The sequence below is a fragment of the Acomys minous genome (assembly GCF_964271855.1).
Source record: "Acomys minous genome assembly, chromosome: 4".
Lineage (NCBI taxonomy): Eukaryota > Metazoa > Chordata > Mammalia > Rodentia > Muridae > Acomys > Acomys minous.
This window is the reverse complement of record NC_140486.1, coordinates 43,597,567-43,615,287: the sequence shown is the minus strand read 5'-3', so window position 1 is coordinate 43,615,287 and position 17,721 is coordinate 43,597,567. Positions and strand designations below refer to the sequence as shown.

Here is a 17,721-nt window from a genome sequence, read left to right as displayed (position 1 = left end):
TGAGCATTCAGGGAGAGAACCTTTGTGCCCAGACTCACTTTGATGTGGTAACAGTTAATGTACGTTTGTCTTTTCTAACCCTTTCCTCTCTTCTCTCTTAATATCAGTTTATTTAATTTCTTTAACATTCTGCTTAATTTATTGGCTTTTTGAGGACATCGCTGTCATCAGTTGTTACTTCAGCAATTATAATATATCTAATTCTGTTTCAAATGAATGTATTATTTGTGTGTATAACTTGCTGCTGAGTAGGCCCCTTTAAACCTGTACTGTACACACTGACTTATGTCTTATTTTATGTAGCAATGCTGCGTGCACTAAAATTCCAGTAGAACTTAAGAAAAGAAAGTCTTTTATATTTACCATTTGTCATGTTTTCTTCGTTGTTAAAGATGGTGAGTTTTGTTGAGTCATTTCAGCATGGAGAACATTCTTGTCAGCCTGGTCTTCTGAATTGAAACCTCTTAGCTTCTCTTCATCCGAAAATACTTTCCCCCTTTTTGGTTCTCCAGGATGTTAATTAAGTTATGGTTGTTTTTTTGTCACCCCCCACCCCCCCCAAAGCATTAAAGATGTTCCTCTGTATTTTGTCTGTGGGGCTCTTGCTAAGAATAAAGTTGCCTCATATAAATTTTGTCATTCTTTCCCTCACCCATAGTTGCTGTCATGATATTTGTCCTCTATTTTTTATTTATGGCTGCTCCTTTTGTGTCTAGGCCAGATTGTCTTAAAGTTATTTTGTATGAGGTTTACTGAGCTGTACCTCATACGGCAGTCTGAGAAGTCTCTGTCCATTATCTTGCTTTGGAAGTATTTCTTTTGTGTGTGCAGGTCTTTAGCCTTCGGGTATGCTTATGCACCATGTGTGTGCAGTGCCCAGGGAGTCCGGAAGAAAGCATTGAACCCATTGGAAATGGATTCACAGTGTGAGCTGTTGTGTGGGTGCTGACATTGAACCACGTGCCTCTGGAAGAGCACCCAGTACTCTTAATTGCTGAGCCATCTCTTCAATGCCAATATTTTAAGTTTCTATATTTCCTGTTTGTCTTTTAAATTGTTTCTATTTCTATTCTGAAAACTTGCATCTTTTCATTATTTCAGATGTGTTTTTCTTTATCTCATAAAGCTTAGTTGTTATTTTGGAATCTTGGATTATTTCAACATGTATCCTTTGCTCATTTCAGTATCTAGGTAACTTTGAGCTTTACTGTGTTGATTAAAGTTTGATTGTCTGAGCATAGAAATCTGGTTTCATTTGGACTCTGCACTGTCAGCTGCAGTAGGACCTGCTGTCAGACTAGAACTTGTGAAGGGGCAGAAATGACCATTTACTTCCTTATGATTGCCTCTGTAATTTTGGCTCACTGTACTTTAATATATTTAATGTTAAACTTACAAATCCTTTTCATACATTTGTTTTTTCTTATGGCTTGAGTTTTCTAGTTGTAAAAGTGAGACCAGTGGACTACAGTGGTTTACAGGGTTCTGGTGTAGTCCTTACTTTGTTTATATTTTATATCTCCTATACTTAGATCATATTTATTTGATAGGTAGTGTTGGCTTATTAAATAATACTAAGAACTTATTGGGTACTATGGCTCACTTTTTAAGCTATAGAATTTTTAATAGGCAGGGCGTGGTAGTGCAAGCCTGTAATCTCAGCACTCTGGGAGGCAGAGGCAGGCAGATCTCAGAGTTCAAGGCCAGCCTGGTCTACAAAGTGATTCCAAGACAGCCAAGGCTACATAAAGAAACCCTGTGGGGGTGGGGGAGTGGTAGAGTTTTTGTTTTTGTTTTGTTTTTGTTTCTCTGTGTAGCCTTGGCTGTCCTGGACTCACTTTGTAGACTAGGCTGGCCTCGAACTCACAGCGATCTGCCTACCTCTGCCTCCCAAGTGCTGGGATTAAAGGCATGTGCCACCACTCGGCCAAGTTTTTAATAGTGGGTTTGTTGCCTTTGAATTTACACTTTTTTTTTAACTTTTTATTTTACATTTTAGTGCTGTCAGATTGAGTGTACTGAACTCAGTTCCTAAGCATTTTAAACTCTTGACTACAAATTGATTTGCATCTCTGTAGCCAATATGAGAACGATTATTAATTAGAACGTTTGCTTTTCTTACTACTTGCCTGACCTTTTTCCCTTTTAGAGTTAATATTAAAAGACTTAGCTACCAAGATAATGATATTTTATATTATTTTAGGTGTGTTGTTTGGACTGGTGATGAGCGAGTCTTCTTTTACAATCCCACTACTCGTCTTTCTATGTGGGACCGGCCTGATGATTTGATTGGGAGGGCAGATGTTGACAAAATTATTCAAGAGCCTCCTCATAAAAAAGGACTGGAAGACATGAAGAAACTAAGTAAGTTTTAAATTAGGAATCCATCCTCTGAATTTAACACCTTTTCACTATTTGCAATACTATAAAGGCCATTTAGATTAAGTTTTGAAAAACAGACTGCTATTCTGGTTTGAATACAGTAAGAAATGTGAAAAATGTATAGGATTTGGGTATTGTTTTATTTTGTAAAACATTTTTAACTTTGTTGCTAAGATTTTTCAGTTAGTCTGACATGTTGGCTTAATGCTTATTAATGCTTCTGAAACACTCCTTAGTTACAGCATTTCATCTCCCTTTGTGATGTACTTTGCAATAATCAAATTGCACAGAATATTTTTGTATTTTATTTACTAAAATTTTATAGTCTACAAAGTGCAGACTTCTATAAAACTAATTAATCCTGTGGAGTGTGGTGGCATACACTTTTAACTCCAGCACTTGGGAGGCAGAAACAGGTAGATCTCTGAGATCCAGGCCAATCTGGTCTACATTGTGAGTTCCAGACCAGCCAGAGTAAGACATAGTAAGACCTATCAACCAAAAACAAAACAAAACAAAACTCTAGATGATAGCTTTCTTCTTGAGTATAGAAATCCTTAATTTGTGAGAAAGTTTTAAATCTGCCTCTTCTGATAGTATTTCATAATACTGAATATAAACATTTGTGTATAACTTTGTTAAATGTTTCTTTTTTTTTTAAAGATCTGTTTATTTACTATTATGTATACAGTGCTCTGCCTGCATGTACACCTGCAGGCCAGAAGAGGGCATATAGATGGTTGTGAGCCACCATGTAGTTCTGGGAATTGAACTCAGGACCTTTGGAAGAGCAGTCAGTGCTCTTAACCTTTAAGCCATCTCTCCAGCCCCCTGTTATATATTTCTTAAAGGTCAATTTTTATTCAGAGTTTTAAAAATTATGTCTATTCAGTTTGTTTTTATGGAACTTGTATTTATTTATAATGTAGAAACATGGTAAATAAATCATTTAATACACTAATGTAACAAGTACTGATACGGTCTTTAAAGTGGCCAATAACTTTATATGGAGCATATAGATGTGTTTCTGGCATTTTGTGCTTTTAGTACTTTGCAGATCAGTATAACTGCCTTTATGGTGCTGGTACCATTTCTTTCACTGCAGCAATATTTATTTTATAGGTAAGGTGAAGATGCTTTGTAATCAGTGAGTGGTGCCAAGAAAGTATGAGATTTGCCTTTGGGATTTTTTGAAACATTTTCTCTATATTTTAGTCAGATTTGTTACATAAGCATGCATCTGAAAAAGGTTCTATGAATTGGGAGTTTTAATTATTTGTAAAGTTAAAACTGGGAGATTTTACTTGCATATATTTAAGTTAAGGGCCAGGCAGGAAACAAAGTAAATTGGTACTTCATTTTGAATGGAAGATAAATATAGAATTGTCATACTTAGCTTAGTGTTTGATAAAAGAGTGGCTATTAGGTAGATATTTTTATTCAAATTAATTTTTTAAAAGGCTTGTGAATATGTTAATGTAACTGTTGATAACAGTGTTTGAAATGTTTTTGCTAGGACACCCGGCTCCGACAATGCTGTCCATCCAAAAGTGGCAGTTCTCGATGAGTGCAAGTGAGTGAAATGACTGCCAATGGAGAATCAATGGCTGAAAATTCAGTAGTTACCTGCTTATGTTTATTCAGTGTTTTAATTAATTTTTTTCTTACAGTTAAAGAAGAACAAGAATTAATGGAAGAAATGAATGAAGATGAGCCTATTAAAGCAAAAAAGCGGAAGTAAGTAATACCTAGTTTATGCATTTCCAAGGTAGCTGTACAGAATAGAGTTGATGAGGTTATCAGTTTCTTGTTCGAAGGTAATGTGTATATAGTTTTATGTGATTAGGAAACAGTAGTCATAATTTTTTTCTTGGATGTAATATTAATTAGCTTTGTTTTGTAATATAGAGATGATATCCTTTCAGTTATAGTTTTGAATACTTGGTTATGCAAATATATATTATGAAACTAGTTGACATTTAGGAATTCATTAATTTTCTACAGACTTTAGTATGTCTAGATATTATTAAATAAAATTACTCTCTTGTATCAACCTTCACAAACACCATTTGAAGCATGTCATAAAAATGAACATCCTCTCCTTATATGTGCTTAGCTTGTGACATGTTTGTTCTTAGAGACTGGCCGTTACTCCTTGGTTAGGAGTGGACTTAGTTAGAAAGTACTGAGAGACACTGGAAGAGGTTAGAGGGATTGGTGTGGGGAGTCCTCTGCAGCCGGGCAAGGTGTGATGTTGGTTTTATTGGGGAATGAAGTTGGAGGAAAGGGGGCTTGTGAGTGAGATTTTGTAGCAAATAAGAAAGTATTATTAGCGACCGGTTGATAATATAGTTAGCCCCATTGAGAAGGGACAGCTTGACTGCAGCTGATTGTGGTGAGAGGAGTAGAACAACTGTTGTAAAGAATGGTTTTTTACATACGTGTTTGTTTATTGGCAACACTATTCAATTAGGATCTTATTAAAGAAAAAGTACCATTATCTGCAGCTGAGGCAGCTATTGTGATTTTCACAATTGGCCTTTTTATTCCATAATCAATTGTATGCTTACTAGTTGTGGTTATCTAATTTTAAGTTCTTTGTAAAAATTGTAGATTTAGACTTTTTAAAAAAATTATTCTAAGTGATTATATTCATTCTGTTTATGTACCATGATTTGAGATATTTCTGTGATGTTAAACTTTTAGGTTGTTTTTAATTGTTTGTTCTTATAGACATCTCTGTAAGGTTTTTAACTGCTTTTATCAGGAGAATGTCAAAGAAGTCCTTTATGTGGATTGCCCGAGCTTCTCTATTTAGGTACAAAGCTAAAAGCCTATTTTTCCTGGCTTAAGTTTTCCTTTTATTTATTTTATTGAGATAGATAGTGATCGTTTATATTGTGACATTTAGTATAATTCTATAAAGGTTGTTTTTAATTATATTTCTTACCTGTCTTTGAACTCCTGTAACTACTTAAGTGGCTCTTCAGTAAAGTAAGAGGTATCTTGCTTGGCAAATTGCTTTACTTGTTTATCTTGTGCATGCCTAGGCCACAGACTATCTCATTAAGTTCCTGCAGGTCACAGGTTGTGTTTTCTATTTCTTTGGAGGTGAGGCATTCCTTAATCCCCAGTTGCTAATTTCCTCTCATATTACTAGTTAGTCTTGGTTCCATTTGTAGCTCATAGGCTACCTATAGCATGCTTTTAAATTTCCAATAACTTGTGTAGGGAGTATAAATCTATTTTATAAGCTTATTATATACTGAGTGGGTCATATTTTAGAAGGAAGAGCTGTTCAGACACACTTTTTTTTATCAGTTATACAAAATAGGCCTTTTTCATAGTGCATATGTTTTGAGAAGTGACCTGATTTCGTGTTTACAGTCTTCTTGCATACACACAAGTACTAGGCCTGTCCTTAGCTCCAACGTGCATTTTTTGGATAAACAAGAAGTTAAGTCATTGGTGAACCATTCTAATTCTTGTGCCTATGGTACACTCTTGAGACCTGCCCTTCAACTTAAATTTCAGCTATTCACCCAGAAAGTGAGTAATAAAAATATCGGGTAGGTAAAGTGTTTATCTCACATACTATATACTTGGCCAAGTTAGAAGATACTTTTTAATTTTTAAAATTCATTTAATTAGCCAGGCGGTGGTGGCACAGGCCTTTAATCCCAGCACTCGGGAGGCAGAGGCAGGTAGATCTCTGTAAGTTTGAGGCCAGCCTGGTCTACAAAGTGAGTCCAGGACAGCCAAGGATACACAGAGAAACACTGTCTCGAAAAACCAAAACTAAACAAACCAAAAAATTATTTAATTGTATTCTTCAAACAAATAATTGAAATTACTAGGACCATTTTATAATTTTTAATAGATTTTAAAATACTTTATAAATTTATAATAGATATTTTGGGAGATGCTATTTCTATATCATTTTAAGAACTAAAAATATATTCGGTTCTATTTGATTCTAGCGAAGTTTTGTAATGCCAGGAAAGCATGGAGTAAGAGACAGCACATTAAAGTACATCTATATGTCTATGTATCTATCTATATCTATCTAGTTATCTATGTATCTATGTGTCTGTCTGTCTGTCTGTCTATCTATCTATCTATCTATCTATCTATCTATCTATCTATCTGTTTTTAAACCAGTATAGCCATTGTGGCATTAGAAATGCACTGTAATTATTATTATTATTATTATTATTATTATTATTATTATTATTATTATTATTATTAAGAAAGTTATGCTGTGTAATTTGAGATCCTTAAGGATGATTTATGTTGTCAAGAATATGCTACTTAGTACTGCCTTGAAAATGCCACTGATTTAAGAACTTGGTAAGATTTGTATTAGTTGTATTAATATCACCTTATGATTTATTTTTCATAGGCGAGATGATAATAAAGACATTGACTCAGAGAAAGAAGCTGCCATGGAAGCTGAAATTAAAGCTGCCCGAGAAAGGGCCATTGTCCCTCTGGAGGCTCGAATGAAGCAGTTCAAGGACATGCTGCTAGAGAGAGGGGTCAGAAAACAATCTTTGGGGGAGATATTTCTGTTTTATATAAGTAATATAAATATGTCTTGCTAAAAGGTCAAATCTAAGGTTAGTGCTCATTAAATGGGGGTGGGAGGATAAGGGGACCTGTTAACTTACTGTACACTTTTTGAAGTAGCCTTTTCATTGGCTTATCTTATCATGTTTGACTAAGTGGCATTTTACTGTCCTTTTAAGTACAAATAGCATTTACCATTATTTGGGTTCTATGATTTTGGTAACATGTATGAGCATTAACATTACAGAATTGCGGACTACTTCGGATGGGTAAGGTGTATATGATACTTTATGATATTAAAAGCTTAACTGAGAAAGGAAACCTTTTCGTTGTATTCACAAATGTGTTTGAATAAGTAAACTGTTCTATTTTAAATCACAATATTTCAGTTAGTATGTGAAATCAAAATGCAAATCTTCAAGGCCTTTTCTGATGTACTAAGTTTAAAATGTCACACAGTAGTAGTTATTTTTAATGAGCAAAGGAGTGTGTTATTTCTTTATAACAAAGAAGTGGTCAGAGCCAATTTATGTGGAAATTTGCTGTTGTTAGCCTCCCACTGCTTATCATTTATTAGTGATGGAAACTTCACTATGGTTTTAATGTTTCCTTTATAAACAGATGCCCTGTAGATTTCAAGCAAAATTATGACCTTTCTGGTGTAGAGTATCTTAATTATGAGGCAATGCTTTCTTTTTTATTTTAAAGGTGTCTGCTTTTTCAACATGGGAGAAGGAGTTGCACAAGATAGTATTTGACCCTCGGTACTTACTTCTCAATCCTAAAGAAAGAAAACAGGTAAAAGGAACTATCACAATGAAAACTTACCATTTAAATGAAGTTTAATGTTTAAGTTTTGAGACAGAAGGTTCCCAGGCTCGCTAGCCTTGCAGTCCTTCTGCCACTGCTCTTTTGCTGGAGTTGCAGCGCATCCCAGCACACCTGGCAGTAGCAAACATTCATGCTAGGCCGCCGCCTTTTTTCTTTAACAGTACATCATCACAGCATACTTTAGTGCTTATTATGGGTCATTGTGGAGGCTTTTCCTCTTCAAAAACAAGATTATTTTTGCTTCTTTCATATGAACATGTCCTTGTGCTTCATAGTTAGTAGTTATGTCTGCCGTGGTTTTAAAAGCTTTTTCTAATGCATTTATCAATTTGTACAAATGGTACAAATTTGGAGCAGAAAATAGTGAAATGTTTTTTTTAAAATTAGAAAAACACTGACATGACTACTATTTTTTGCTTTTCTAACCAGCATATCAGCTTCTCTATGTATGTAAGTGTACAAATACTGTGGACATGTAGTACTTGGAATGTTTGTATTTTATGCCTGCCACATGTCAAGCATGTGTTAAAGTGCCTACCGCATAACTGTAGATTTGGGCTGACAAGGTGGTTCAGCATGTAACAGAAGCTTCGTCATGCCTGACTTGAGTTTGGTTCTCAAGATGAAGATGGTAGAAGAAGAAAACCAGTCACTGCAGGTTCTTCTCTGACCTCCATTCATTTCTGTGAGATACATGCCCATATACATCCTTATAGATAGATAGACCGACAGACATACACTCAGATAAATGTAAATAAAAATACAGTGTTTATCATGGCACTTCCCTCTCCTGTAGGATGTAAACTCTGTAAGGACAACAGTTTTGTTACTTGCTCTGTGCGGTATCTGGCTCAATGCCTGATATAAACACCTAGAAGACTTAATTTTAAGACACTTTTTTTTCTTTTTGTTGTTGTTTTCGAGGCATGGTTTCTCTGTGTAGCCTTGGCTGTCTTGGACTTACTTTGTAGACCAGGTTGGCCTTGAACTCACAGTAATCTTCCAGCCTCTGCCTCCCAAGTGCTGGGATTAAAGGCCACCACATCTGGCTTTTATGACACATTCTTATGTTACTAAGTGTTACATTTTCTGAGTGAAACCTAAGAACTGTACTTAGAACTCAGGCACTTCGACCTACAGCATTGCATGTTCCAATTTTTTACATAGTACCTTGAAAGAAAAACATAAAGCCAACAGAGGCTGGTGTGAGGGTGTGTGTATTACCCTGACACTCAGGAGGCAGAGAGACTTGAGTTTATGTTCCTGCTTCAAGGAAACAGTAGAGAAGGGAGATAGCAGGAGAAAGGCTTTCCTGTGACTTAAGGGGTGTTGTCTGTCTCTGGCAGAGTAAGCTAACCCACAAGTTTCAGTATAGTTTTGATGATTTTTCTGGGTGCAGACTGGCCTGGGGAGACATTTTAAGGAAGCATCTTCTGTTTATGTCACGCAGACATGCTGGTGTACATTTATTTATTCTGAAGCTGGAGTATATAGCCTTACTGTCTTCATTGACTCAGACATTTACCCCAGGGCTTTCTGAATTCAACAGCGGTCATCTTAAGTGATGACAACTCTCACTGTCATCTGGAAAGCCGCCTCCATCTGTTTATAGGGTTGGGAGGTCAACTCTTCACCTCAGTGAGGCTTTTGTTTGGTTTTGACTTGGGTAGTACCACAGATGAAGCCCAGGGTTTTATATGTGCTGAGCTCTGCCCCAAGCTCATCCGTGGTGCTTACGTTTTGAGATAGGATCTTCCCATGTAGTCTGGGCTGCTTTAGAGTTGTGGTTCTTCCACTTGGATTGTGCCTACCCAGAGGTTGGTTTTTTTGCTTTTGTTTGGTTTTTCTCCTGCTTCATCTCTCTTTTAGTTTACAAGTTAGTACAAGTGTGTATGTGGTGGGGGTGTGGTGGTTGTTGTTGATAATAGTTATACGTATTTGAGGAAGCTTTGTTTGTGCCTTTCTTTGGCATTTTGTGGTTGGTTGTTTCTTAAGGATTTTGAAGGTGTTGCTTTGCTTCCAACATTCAGAGATGTTTTTGAAGCTGTAATGTTACTTGTTGTTTTGTTGATTTTTTTCCCCCTAGACTCTGCGACTATGTTGATTGTCTTTTAATCCTTTGTGATCTGATGTTCCAGTGAGATACATTCCAGTAGAAGATTGCATTGTGAAATAATGGAAACTTCTATCTTTCAGTTCAGGGAAATTCTCTTTCATTACGTTTTTGTAGTTGCTATTGTTATTCTTTGAGAATTTCATACTTAATGACCCTGCCCTGCCTTGTTTCCCTTGTTAGCTCATGTTCTCTTTTCATAGCCCACTAAGACCATGCTTTCTACTTAGCAGTCTTCAGTTGCTAAAAATCTCCATCTTAATGGAGCTAATGTAGTCCTTCCTCATCTGTGCTGGACTTTGCACTGGGTTGATTTTTTTTTTTAATTTTATATAATTTTAATTTATGTCCGTTTGTGTGGGAGTGTCAGATCTTGGAGTTACAGACAGTTGTGAGCTGCCATGTGGGTGCTGGGAATTGAACCCGGGTCCTTTTGGAAGAGCAGGCAGTGCTCTTAACTACTGAGCCATTTCTCCAGCCCCACTGGTTGATCTTATACGGGTCTTTTCAGGCCATCCCAGCTGCTATGGGCCCTGCCCAGCCTCTGCTTTTACGGTAGTTCCACTTCCTCTTCCTTAGTGTTCCCTGTGCCATGTTGGGAGGAGTGTGATATCAGTGTCTTGTTTAGGATTGAGCACTCTAGACCTACTCCTTCTCTGCACTTGCCCAGCTCGAATCTGTTACTGGCCGTCTGCTGCAAAAAGGAGGTTCTGTGCTGAGGGCTGACAGCATGAGGAGATTGTAGGTATGCAGATGAGTGTTGACACTATACTTGTGTAGCAAAATAATAGTACGGGGTTCCCATGTGGTGTAGGAGCTTTCCAGCAACAGGTTCTCCAAATACATTCTGTTCTGTTTTGGAGCAGAGAATTTACTTTTTGGAGTTCTGGGTTCATTCTGTCTTTTCCTTGCACCTTCTCCCCTTTTCTTGCCTTTTGTGGTAGTAGATATTGAACCCCTGGCCTTTTGTGTGTCATGCAGGCCCTCTACCATTGAATTAAATCCCCAGCCCTCATCCTTAAATTTCTGGTTTTTTTTTTCTCTTGATTTAAAAAAATTTTTTAAATCCATTTTTCCTTAACATTGTCAGCTTGTTCAACTCAGCTTTTACTTCTCCCTTTGTCAATTTCTAAGATTTTTTTTCAGGTTTTCTTTTATAGTTATAGTTTCATAAGTTGCTTAAGATTATTATTTTTTTTTCTTTTTGAAGTTTGTTTTCTGGTATAGACTCTTGATTTTGCAGTGTAGAATTCTCAGGTGCCCTATAACTCTTGCTGAAGCATCAAAGCAGCTTGATCTCTGCCTGGTAGGGCCCTTGTGATTTGAGACTTGTATGCAGATGCACAGGTCTGGGTTCATACTGATTGTCAGTGTGACAGAGTCACCCAGGAAGACAAGCCTTTGTGAATGCCTGTGAGGGGTTACTTAGATTAGGCTAGTTGCAGTTGAAATAACCCTGTGCCCCGTAGATAGAACTGTGCCTTAGTCCTGAGGTTCTTAGTCTGGCATGCTGCATTCAGAGGCATGTTGCCTCAAGGTAGACTTGTTTTACCCTTGAGAACAGGGATCAGCAAAAAGGGTGGGATAATAAGTATGTGGAGTCTGGGGGTCTGTATGCTGTGTTGCAACTCTGAATCTGCTATTTTAGGGTAGCTCCATAGACAACATGTAAAGCAGTGAGTTCAACTATTCAAATAAAGTGCTATAGAGCCAGATTTTAAATTTCAGTTAACTTACCGTCTTATCTGTACAATACTAAGTAAGTGAAAACAGTGTAGAAAGAAAGATTTAAGTATTGAAGGAGAACTAAATTGTGGGTTCCATGTTGCTGACTTTTCTAGAATGAGTTTGAGAGGACTTGAAATATGTGTTAAATCATTGTGAGAAAATTATAGAATACAGAGTTTTTATTTGTTTCTTTTTTTCTGTTTTGTTTTGGAAGGGTAAGTGGAAAGCTGTAGAACTTGTGTATTATTTTGGTGAACCTTTAAAATGAGGCTTGCTGGAGTTAATCTACTGTTAGTTATTTATACTGTTATTTTGTATAGTTTGAATGGAGACTTTGTTTTGTAATTTTGTACTAGACTCAGTTGTCAAATTATTTTTTTGTGTGTATGTGTGATAGGTGTTTGATCAGTATGTCAAGACCAGAGCAGAGGAAGAACGCAGGGAAAAGAAAAACAAAATAATGCAAGCCAAGGAAGATTTCAAAAAAATGATGGAAGAAGCAAAGTTTAATCCAAGGTATGTGCTTAACTACAGTCAGCTCTGAGTGTGCATTTCTCTCTCAAAATCAAGAGTGTGTGCACAAAGGAGTGACTTAGGTAATCAAATTATACCTATTTTACAGGTAAGGAAAGGAACACAAGCAAATTAGGTGATGGCAACAGGCTTTTTATTCAGTCTACTATTGCTCAGACTAGTACAAACAGGAGGAATTGCTCATTGTTATAATTTTTTTCATACAAGATATTCTGATGATGGTTTCCACTATCTGGAAGAGCAGTCAGTGCGCTTAACCTCTGAGCCATATCTCCAGCCCTAGTTTTTATTTTTAACTATGTGTCTATGTGTGGGTTTGAGTGTAGAGCAGAAAGGGTGCTGGCTCCCCTGGAAGCAGGTGTGAGCTATCTGAGGTAGGTGCTGCCAGAGCAGTAAGTTTGTGCTCTTGACTGCTCAGCCATCTCTCCAGCCCTCCTTCTTTACTCTAACCCTGATGACACAGAACATGGTCTTGCCATGCGTTTCAACATTTAGGTTGCATGTGAGGCCCCGGGCTTCTGGGGGATCTTTTCTCTGGGACTTCTTCCTCTGCTCTTTTAGCCACTGTGTTGTACGTGAATTTGAGCTCTACACCTTGGGAGGCTGTGTGAAAATGGATAACAGTAGGGCGTACCTCATGAATTCTCTCCTTTCAGGGACCTCACTGTCATTGCACGTGTAATCAGTCTGCTTTACATCAGTTGCCCAGTCCTTTGTCCAGTTGTGAAGGGTTAGTCAGATAAGCTATCCTACTGTGTTTGAAGCAAGCCTTGGGTAATAGATGAGTTATTAAGCCTGGATGCACACATTCCTTGTTCCTGGTGTGTCTTTATTAAAAAGTAATTTATTATATTCCCCTAGTCTGGGCTGATGACATATAACCACTAACCACATTTTCAGTCATTAGCTCTTTCTGTTCCTTCCTGTGGGCTACTTTCCAGATTTGGGGCCTACGTGTCTGGCATATTTTCTTGCTAGGAAAGTGGTGTATTCCTTTTATTCTTGTTTTAGAAACAGAAATAGTCAACTAAACTTGGCATGGTGACCATTGTTTTTACAGAGCCACTTTTAGTGAATTTGCTGCCAAGCATGCTAAAGATTCAAGATTCAAAGCAATTGAAAAGATGAAAGATAGAGAAGCATTGTTTAATGAGTTTGTGGCAGCTGCAAGGAAGAAAGAAAAAGAAGATTCGAAGACCAGAGGTGAGAAGGTAAGATGCCTTGGTTCTAGTGGTCTGGTCAATGAGGTGAGGACCTAATGAGTGCACTGTTTCCTAACCTTGCTTGCAGCCATAAGCAATTGGATGCTTGTTTTCTTTTAATTTGCACAATTGTTGATATACATATATGATCACTTTGTTTTCATAATGCTTATTTTAGGAACTTCAGTAAACTATTTAGAATTGCTTTTAATTCTGTTAAATATGGTGTCTGGTAAACCTGGAGCTGGGTGTTAGAACTGCAAGCTTTGTGGTAACTAAAGTGTGTTAAGATTTCAGAAGTCCTTATAAATACTGACATTTGAATTTCAAAGAACTAATTAATCTTTGTATTCTATAAAATATTATTTTAGTAAGTTTCTAATCTTTCAGTAAACGTATCTTACATATAAATTATTGCTTATCAGAATTAAAGGTCAGCTATTAAAGATTAATGCATCTGAAATGTCATTTGATAGCAATGTCAGGAACAGAGAGCTCACCACTGTGGAGGCAGAACAGTGGGGAGATGGCACCAGTGGTGTGTGAGCCATCAAAACAGTCATTCTCCTGAGTGTTCCAGTGTGCTTTGTAATGGGGAAATAGCCTCTGGAGCCTAATCATTCCTGACATTCAGAATTGCTGCTTACTGTGGGAAGCTAAAATGTTAGAAATTCTATTAAGAAGACTGGTTAGAGAAGTAATCCTAAGTCTCATTGTTAAGAAGACTCTTTCTAGAGGGGAAGGAGGTCCCCTCAGTCATAGGGGAGGGGAATAGGGTGAAAGCAGGAGGGAGGGACGGACGGAGGGACAGACAGATGGACGGGAGCATACAAGGGATGGGATAACAATTGAAATGTAATATGAATAAATTAATAAACTAAAAAAAAGAAAACTTTCAATTAGCATAGTAAGAGTATTAGATGAAACAGCTTTCAACAGAAATAGCTGAACTTTGGTCATCTGATATATTGGGCTACAGAATAAAATTTTATAGAATTATTTTACAGGTGACTTACTCATTATGCTTCTTAAACATTCAGAAAATCATGTAAACAAAAAGTTGCATAAATATTTTATATATTCATTTAGAATCATATAAGTAAATTACTGCTTTTGACTTTAAATTTTTTAAAGTATATATTTTTAACTTTTATTTTATGTGCCTTGGCATTTTGCCTGCATGTATGCCTCTTTGAGGGTGTCAGAAGCCATGGAACTAAGCGGAACTGTCATATGAAATGCTGAGAATTGAACCCTGGTCCTCTGGAAGAGAAGCTAGTGTTCTTAACTGCCGGACCATCTCTCCAGCCCCTACTTTTGACCTTTAGAATAATGTATTTGATTAGAGAAAACCAAGTAAATTATTATTTGATAGTGTATGGTTGTACTTACACAAATTGGATTTTTTATGAATTGTCTAAACATGTTTGGGATAATTAGAATTTTATGTTGCTCGTACTGGTGCACATGGTGTTGGAGGGTTCCCTGCTGTGGATCCTGCAATCCTGGTACTTAAACATACTGGTTTTACTTTTTACCCTGATGTGCCAGAATGTGGTATAGTAAGAGGAACATTGAAGGGACAGGATAACAAATAGACTTTTCAAGTCTTTATCTTCTGGGTTATAAAGATGGGAGGCTGAGCTAATTTAAAGAATAAAGAATGACTTTGTAAGGGTTAAATATAATAGATTTTTATGTTCACATTTTGCGAAGTATTTGGTTAATGAAAATGTTATCACTTTCTCTGTATTGTTACTGTTAATCTTACAATTTAAAAAACTAACTGGTTATTGATTAGGTAAGGCTGGCAGCAGTAGCAGGAGGTGTGACTAGTAAGTGTTCACTTCAGTGTAGCTTTCATTTTGTAAAAATATGTCTTTAGAGTTGGTTGTACTTGTTTGTGTTTTGTTTGCAGAAGCCAGCACTCAAGTTTTTGTTTATTGCTGCTTACTCACTATAAAGACTTCATTCTTTATAAACACACATTTGAAGTTGCAGGCAATGGAGTTAGTTAACCCTATTAGAAAATTGTTGTTTTTTAAGCTGGACAGTGGTGGCGCACACTTTTAATCCCAGCACTCGGGAGGCAGAGGCAGGTGGATTGCTGTGAGTTCGAGGACAGCCTGGTCTACAAAGTTAGTCCAGGACTGCCAAGGCTACATGGAGAAACCCTGTCTCAAAAAAAAAAAAAAAAAAAAGAAAAGAAAAGAAAACCCAACCAAACAAAACAAAAAACAACAACAATGAAAAATAAAATTGTTGCTTTTAATTTCGTGGTGAACAGTGTAACTATTTTTGCTGTGGCGAGGATAGAAAACAGGAAAAAGATTATGAATTAATAAGCTGGTGGTAAATTTTCAGCTTTTGCCATTTATTCAGGTATTGACTACTTTCATGCCTATCAGTTTTAGCACATCATGGTAATGCCCACAATAAAAGGACTTTAAGAGTTTATAGTACTTATGTATCTATCATACATGTTAAAAACTATACAGTTCTCATCTCATGTTTAGTCCCCGTGGCCTAGAACAAGTCTCTGTGGCACAGTACATGTGTTATTTAGTCCCCATGGCCTAGAAGAAGTCTCTGTGGCACATGTGTTATGTAGTGTACGTCTTGCCTTCTAGTTACCAAACACAGCCAGGAATTGTTATTTATTAGATACAACGTTGGCAAGGTGAATAGTAAAATCATATTATTCATCAAATACTTTAATACTTGAAAAACTGGGTTTATGAGCACTTCTTATTACTCCAACTAAGTAAAGGTTCAAGTTTAATAACAATCCATAGCTGATTGGCTCCTCCGGTTTTTAAAAAGGTTTCTAATGCAGAAATTCTTTGTCTTAGAACTTGACAAATGGTTTTCAAGAACATAACCTCTCAAAAGTCTCTGTTAGGAGAAAGTGCAGTTCTGAGAGGAATTAATAATGGGAAAAGACAGAAAGCATGATTCTTGTGCCACACATCTAAAGGTTCTTGGTCATTTCTTAATTTCTCATTCCATGGTCAGGCAGGAAGGGAGAGTTTTAATCTCTGTGGTAAAAGATTGGCCAGAATCTTGTTGAGCTGACGTAGGGTGTCTATGTTGCAGCAGTACGTAGTAATTCAAATGATGAACATTTAAGCAAGTTCCTCCCACATTTCCTCCCTATTAAACAGACTGTTCTTGGAGTAGAGGTCTAGGTTTAGTATTCCTCAGGGACTTTGACACTTAGTTTAGTACTTGACAAACGTGTCTACTCTGCCTTGATAGCAGAATGAATAGTACTTACTAGTTAAAAGTGCAGACTCTAGCTGCTGTTGTACCCTAATGGCTATAGTTAGAGAATTCATTTTCTTATGAAGGTAGGCGTAGAGATTGTGGTTCTAAAAGCAAATAGAAGGAGTGCTGGTGGTTTGGTTTTTGAGATAAGGGTTTCTTTGTAGCTTTAACTGCCCTGGAACTTGTTCTGTAGATCAAACTGCCCACGAACTCACAGAGATCGTCCTGCCTCTGCCTCCCCAGTGCTGGGATTAAAGGTGTGCACCACCATTGCCCTGCAAAAGTATAAATTTTTTATCCCTTTATATTAGACATTTGACAGCAGGTCATAAATACTTTCTATTTGTGTTGAGTGACTTCTAAATGTTTCTTTTAATAACAAAAATTATTCATCTAGTTTTAAAAACTAGTCATTTTTACTGTGTTCATGTTTAAATAGTTTACTGGCACTGACTCTTGTTAAGACGCTGCAGGTCAGTTCATGTTCCATATGAAAACATGGCAGCCCTGCGCTCTGAGGTTACGCATCCTAAGTGCTGTGGGTGGCTTGTTAGTTGCTTAGACATGGAGAAGTTCTCATAGTGCATTATCCTGCTCTTGTTTTACAATGTAGATTAAGTCGGATTTCTTTGAACTGTTATCTAATCATCACTTGGACAGTCAGTCTCGATGGAGCAAAGTAAAAGACAAAGTGGAGAGTGACCCACGATACAAAGCGGTGGATAGCTCGTCAATGAGAGAAGACCTTTTCAAACAGTACATAGAGAAAATAGCTAAGGTAACCAGAATGCTTACCAATGTTAGACCTTGAGTATTACGTTGCTTATGTTGTTTTGATGTTGGGGGTGGAATTTTTATCATAGTTGAATAAGAAGATGAAATTATGAATGTCATAGTTGACTGGGAAGACATATTTAGAAATATTTTGGGGAAATATTATATTTGAATAGTGTCGGCAAGTTGGGTGTTTTGGTTTGTTTGTTTCTTTTTGTTTTTCAAACCAGGGTTTCTGTGTGTATTCTCTGTAGCCCTGGCTGTTGTGGAACTCATTCTGTAGACCAGGCTCCCCGTAGGCAGAGATTTATCTGCCTCCAA

The 17,721-nt window shown here is 36.9% G+C and overlaps 1 protein-coding gene across 6 annotated transcripts in view; it reads left to right on the top strand.

Annotated features, from left to right (window-relative positions):
* The window catches only part of TCERG1 (transcription elongation regulator 1), a 61,496-nt gene that overhangs the window by 35,017 nt on the left and 8,758 nt on the right, over nt 1–17,721 (top strand). For 4 of the 6 annotated variants that reach the window (XM_084779619.1, XM_084779620.1, XM_084779617.1 and 1 more), the window contains 9 exons: nt 2,204–2,364; nt 3,899–3,955; nt 4,053–4,119; nt 5,150–5,200; nt 6,785–6,920; nt 7,660–7,749; nt 12,021–12,139; nt 13,218–13,368; nt 17,240–17,404. In XM_084779619.1, the coding sequence (XP_084635745.1) occupies nt 2,204–2,364; nt 3,899–3,955; nt 4,053–4,119; nt 5,150–5,200; nt 6,785–6,920; nt 7,660–7,749; nt 12,021–12,139; nt 13,218–13,368; nt 17,240–17,404 (997 nt within the window). The remainder of the gene's footprint in view (nt 1–2,203; nt 2,365–3,898; nt 3,956–4,052; nt 4,120–5,149; nt 5,201–6,784; nt 6,921–7,659; nt 7,750–12,020; nt 12,140–13,217; nt 13,369–17,239; nt 17,405–17,721) is intronic. The other 2 variants (XM_084779621.1, XM_084779618.1) reach the window with 1 other exon arrangement.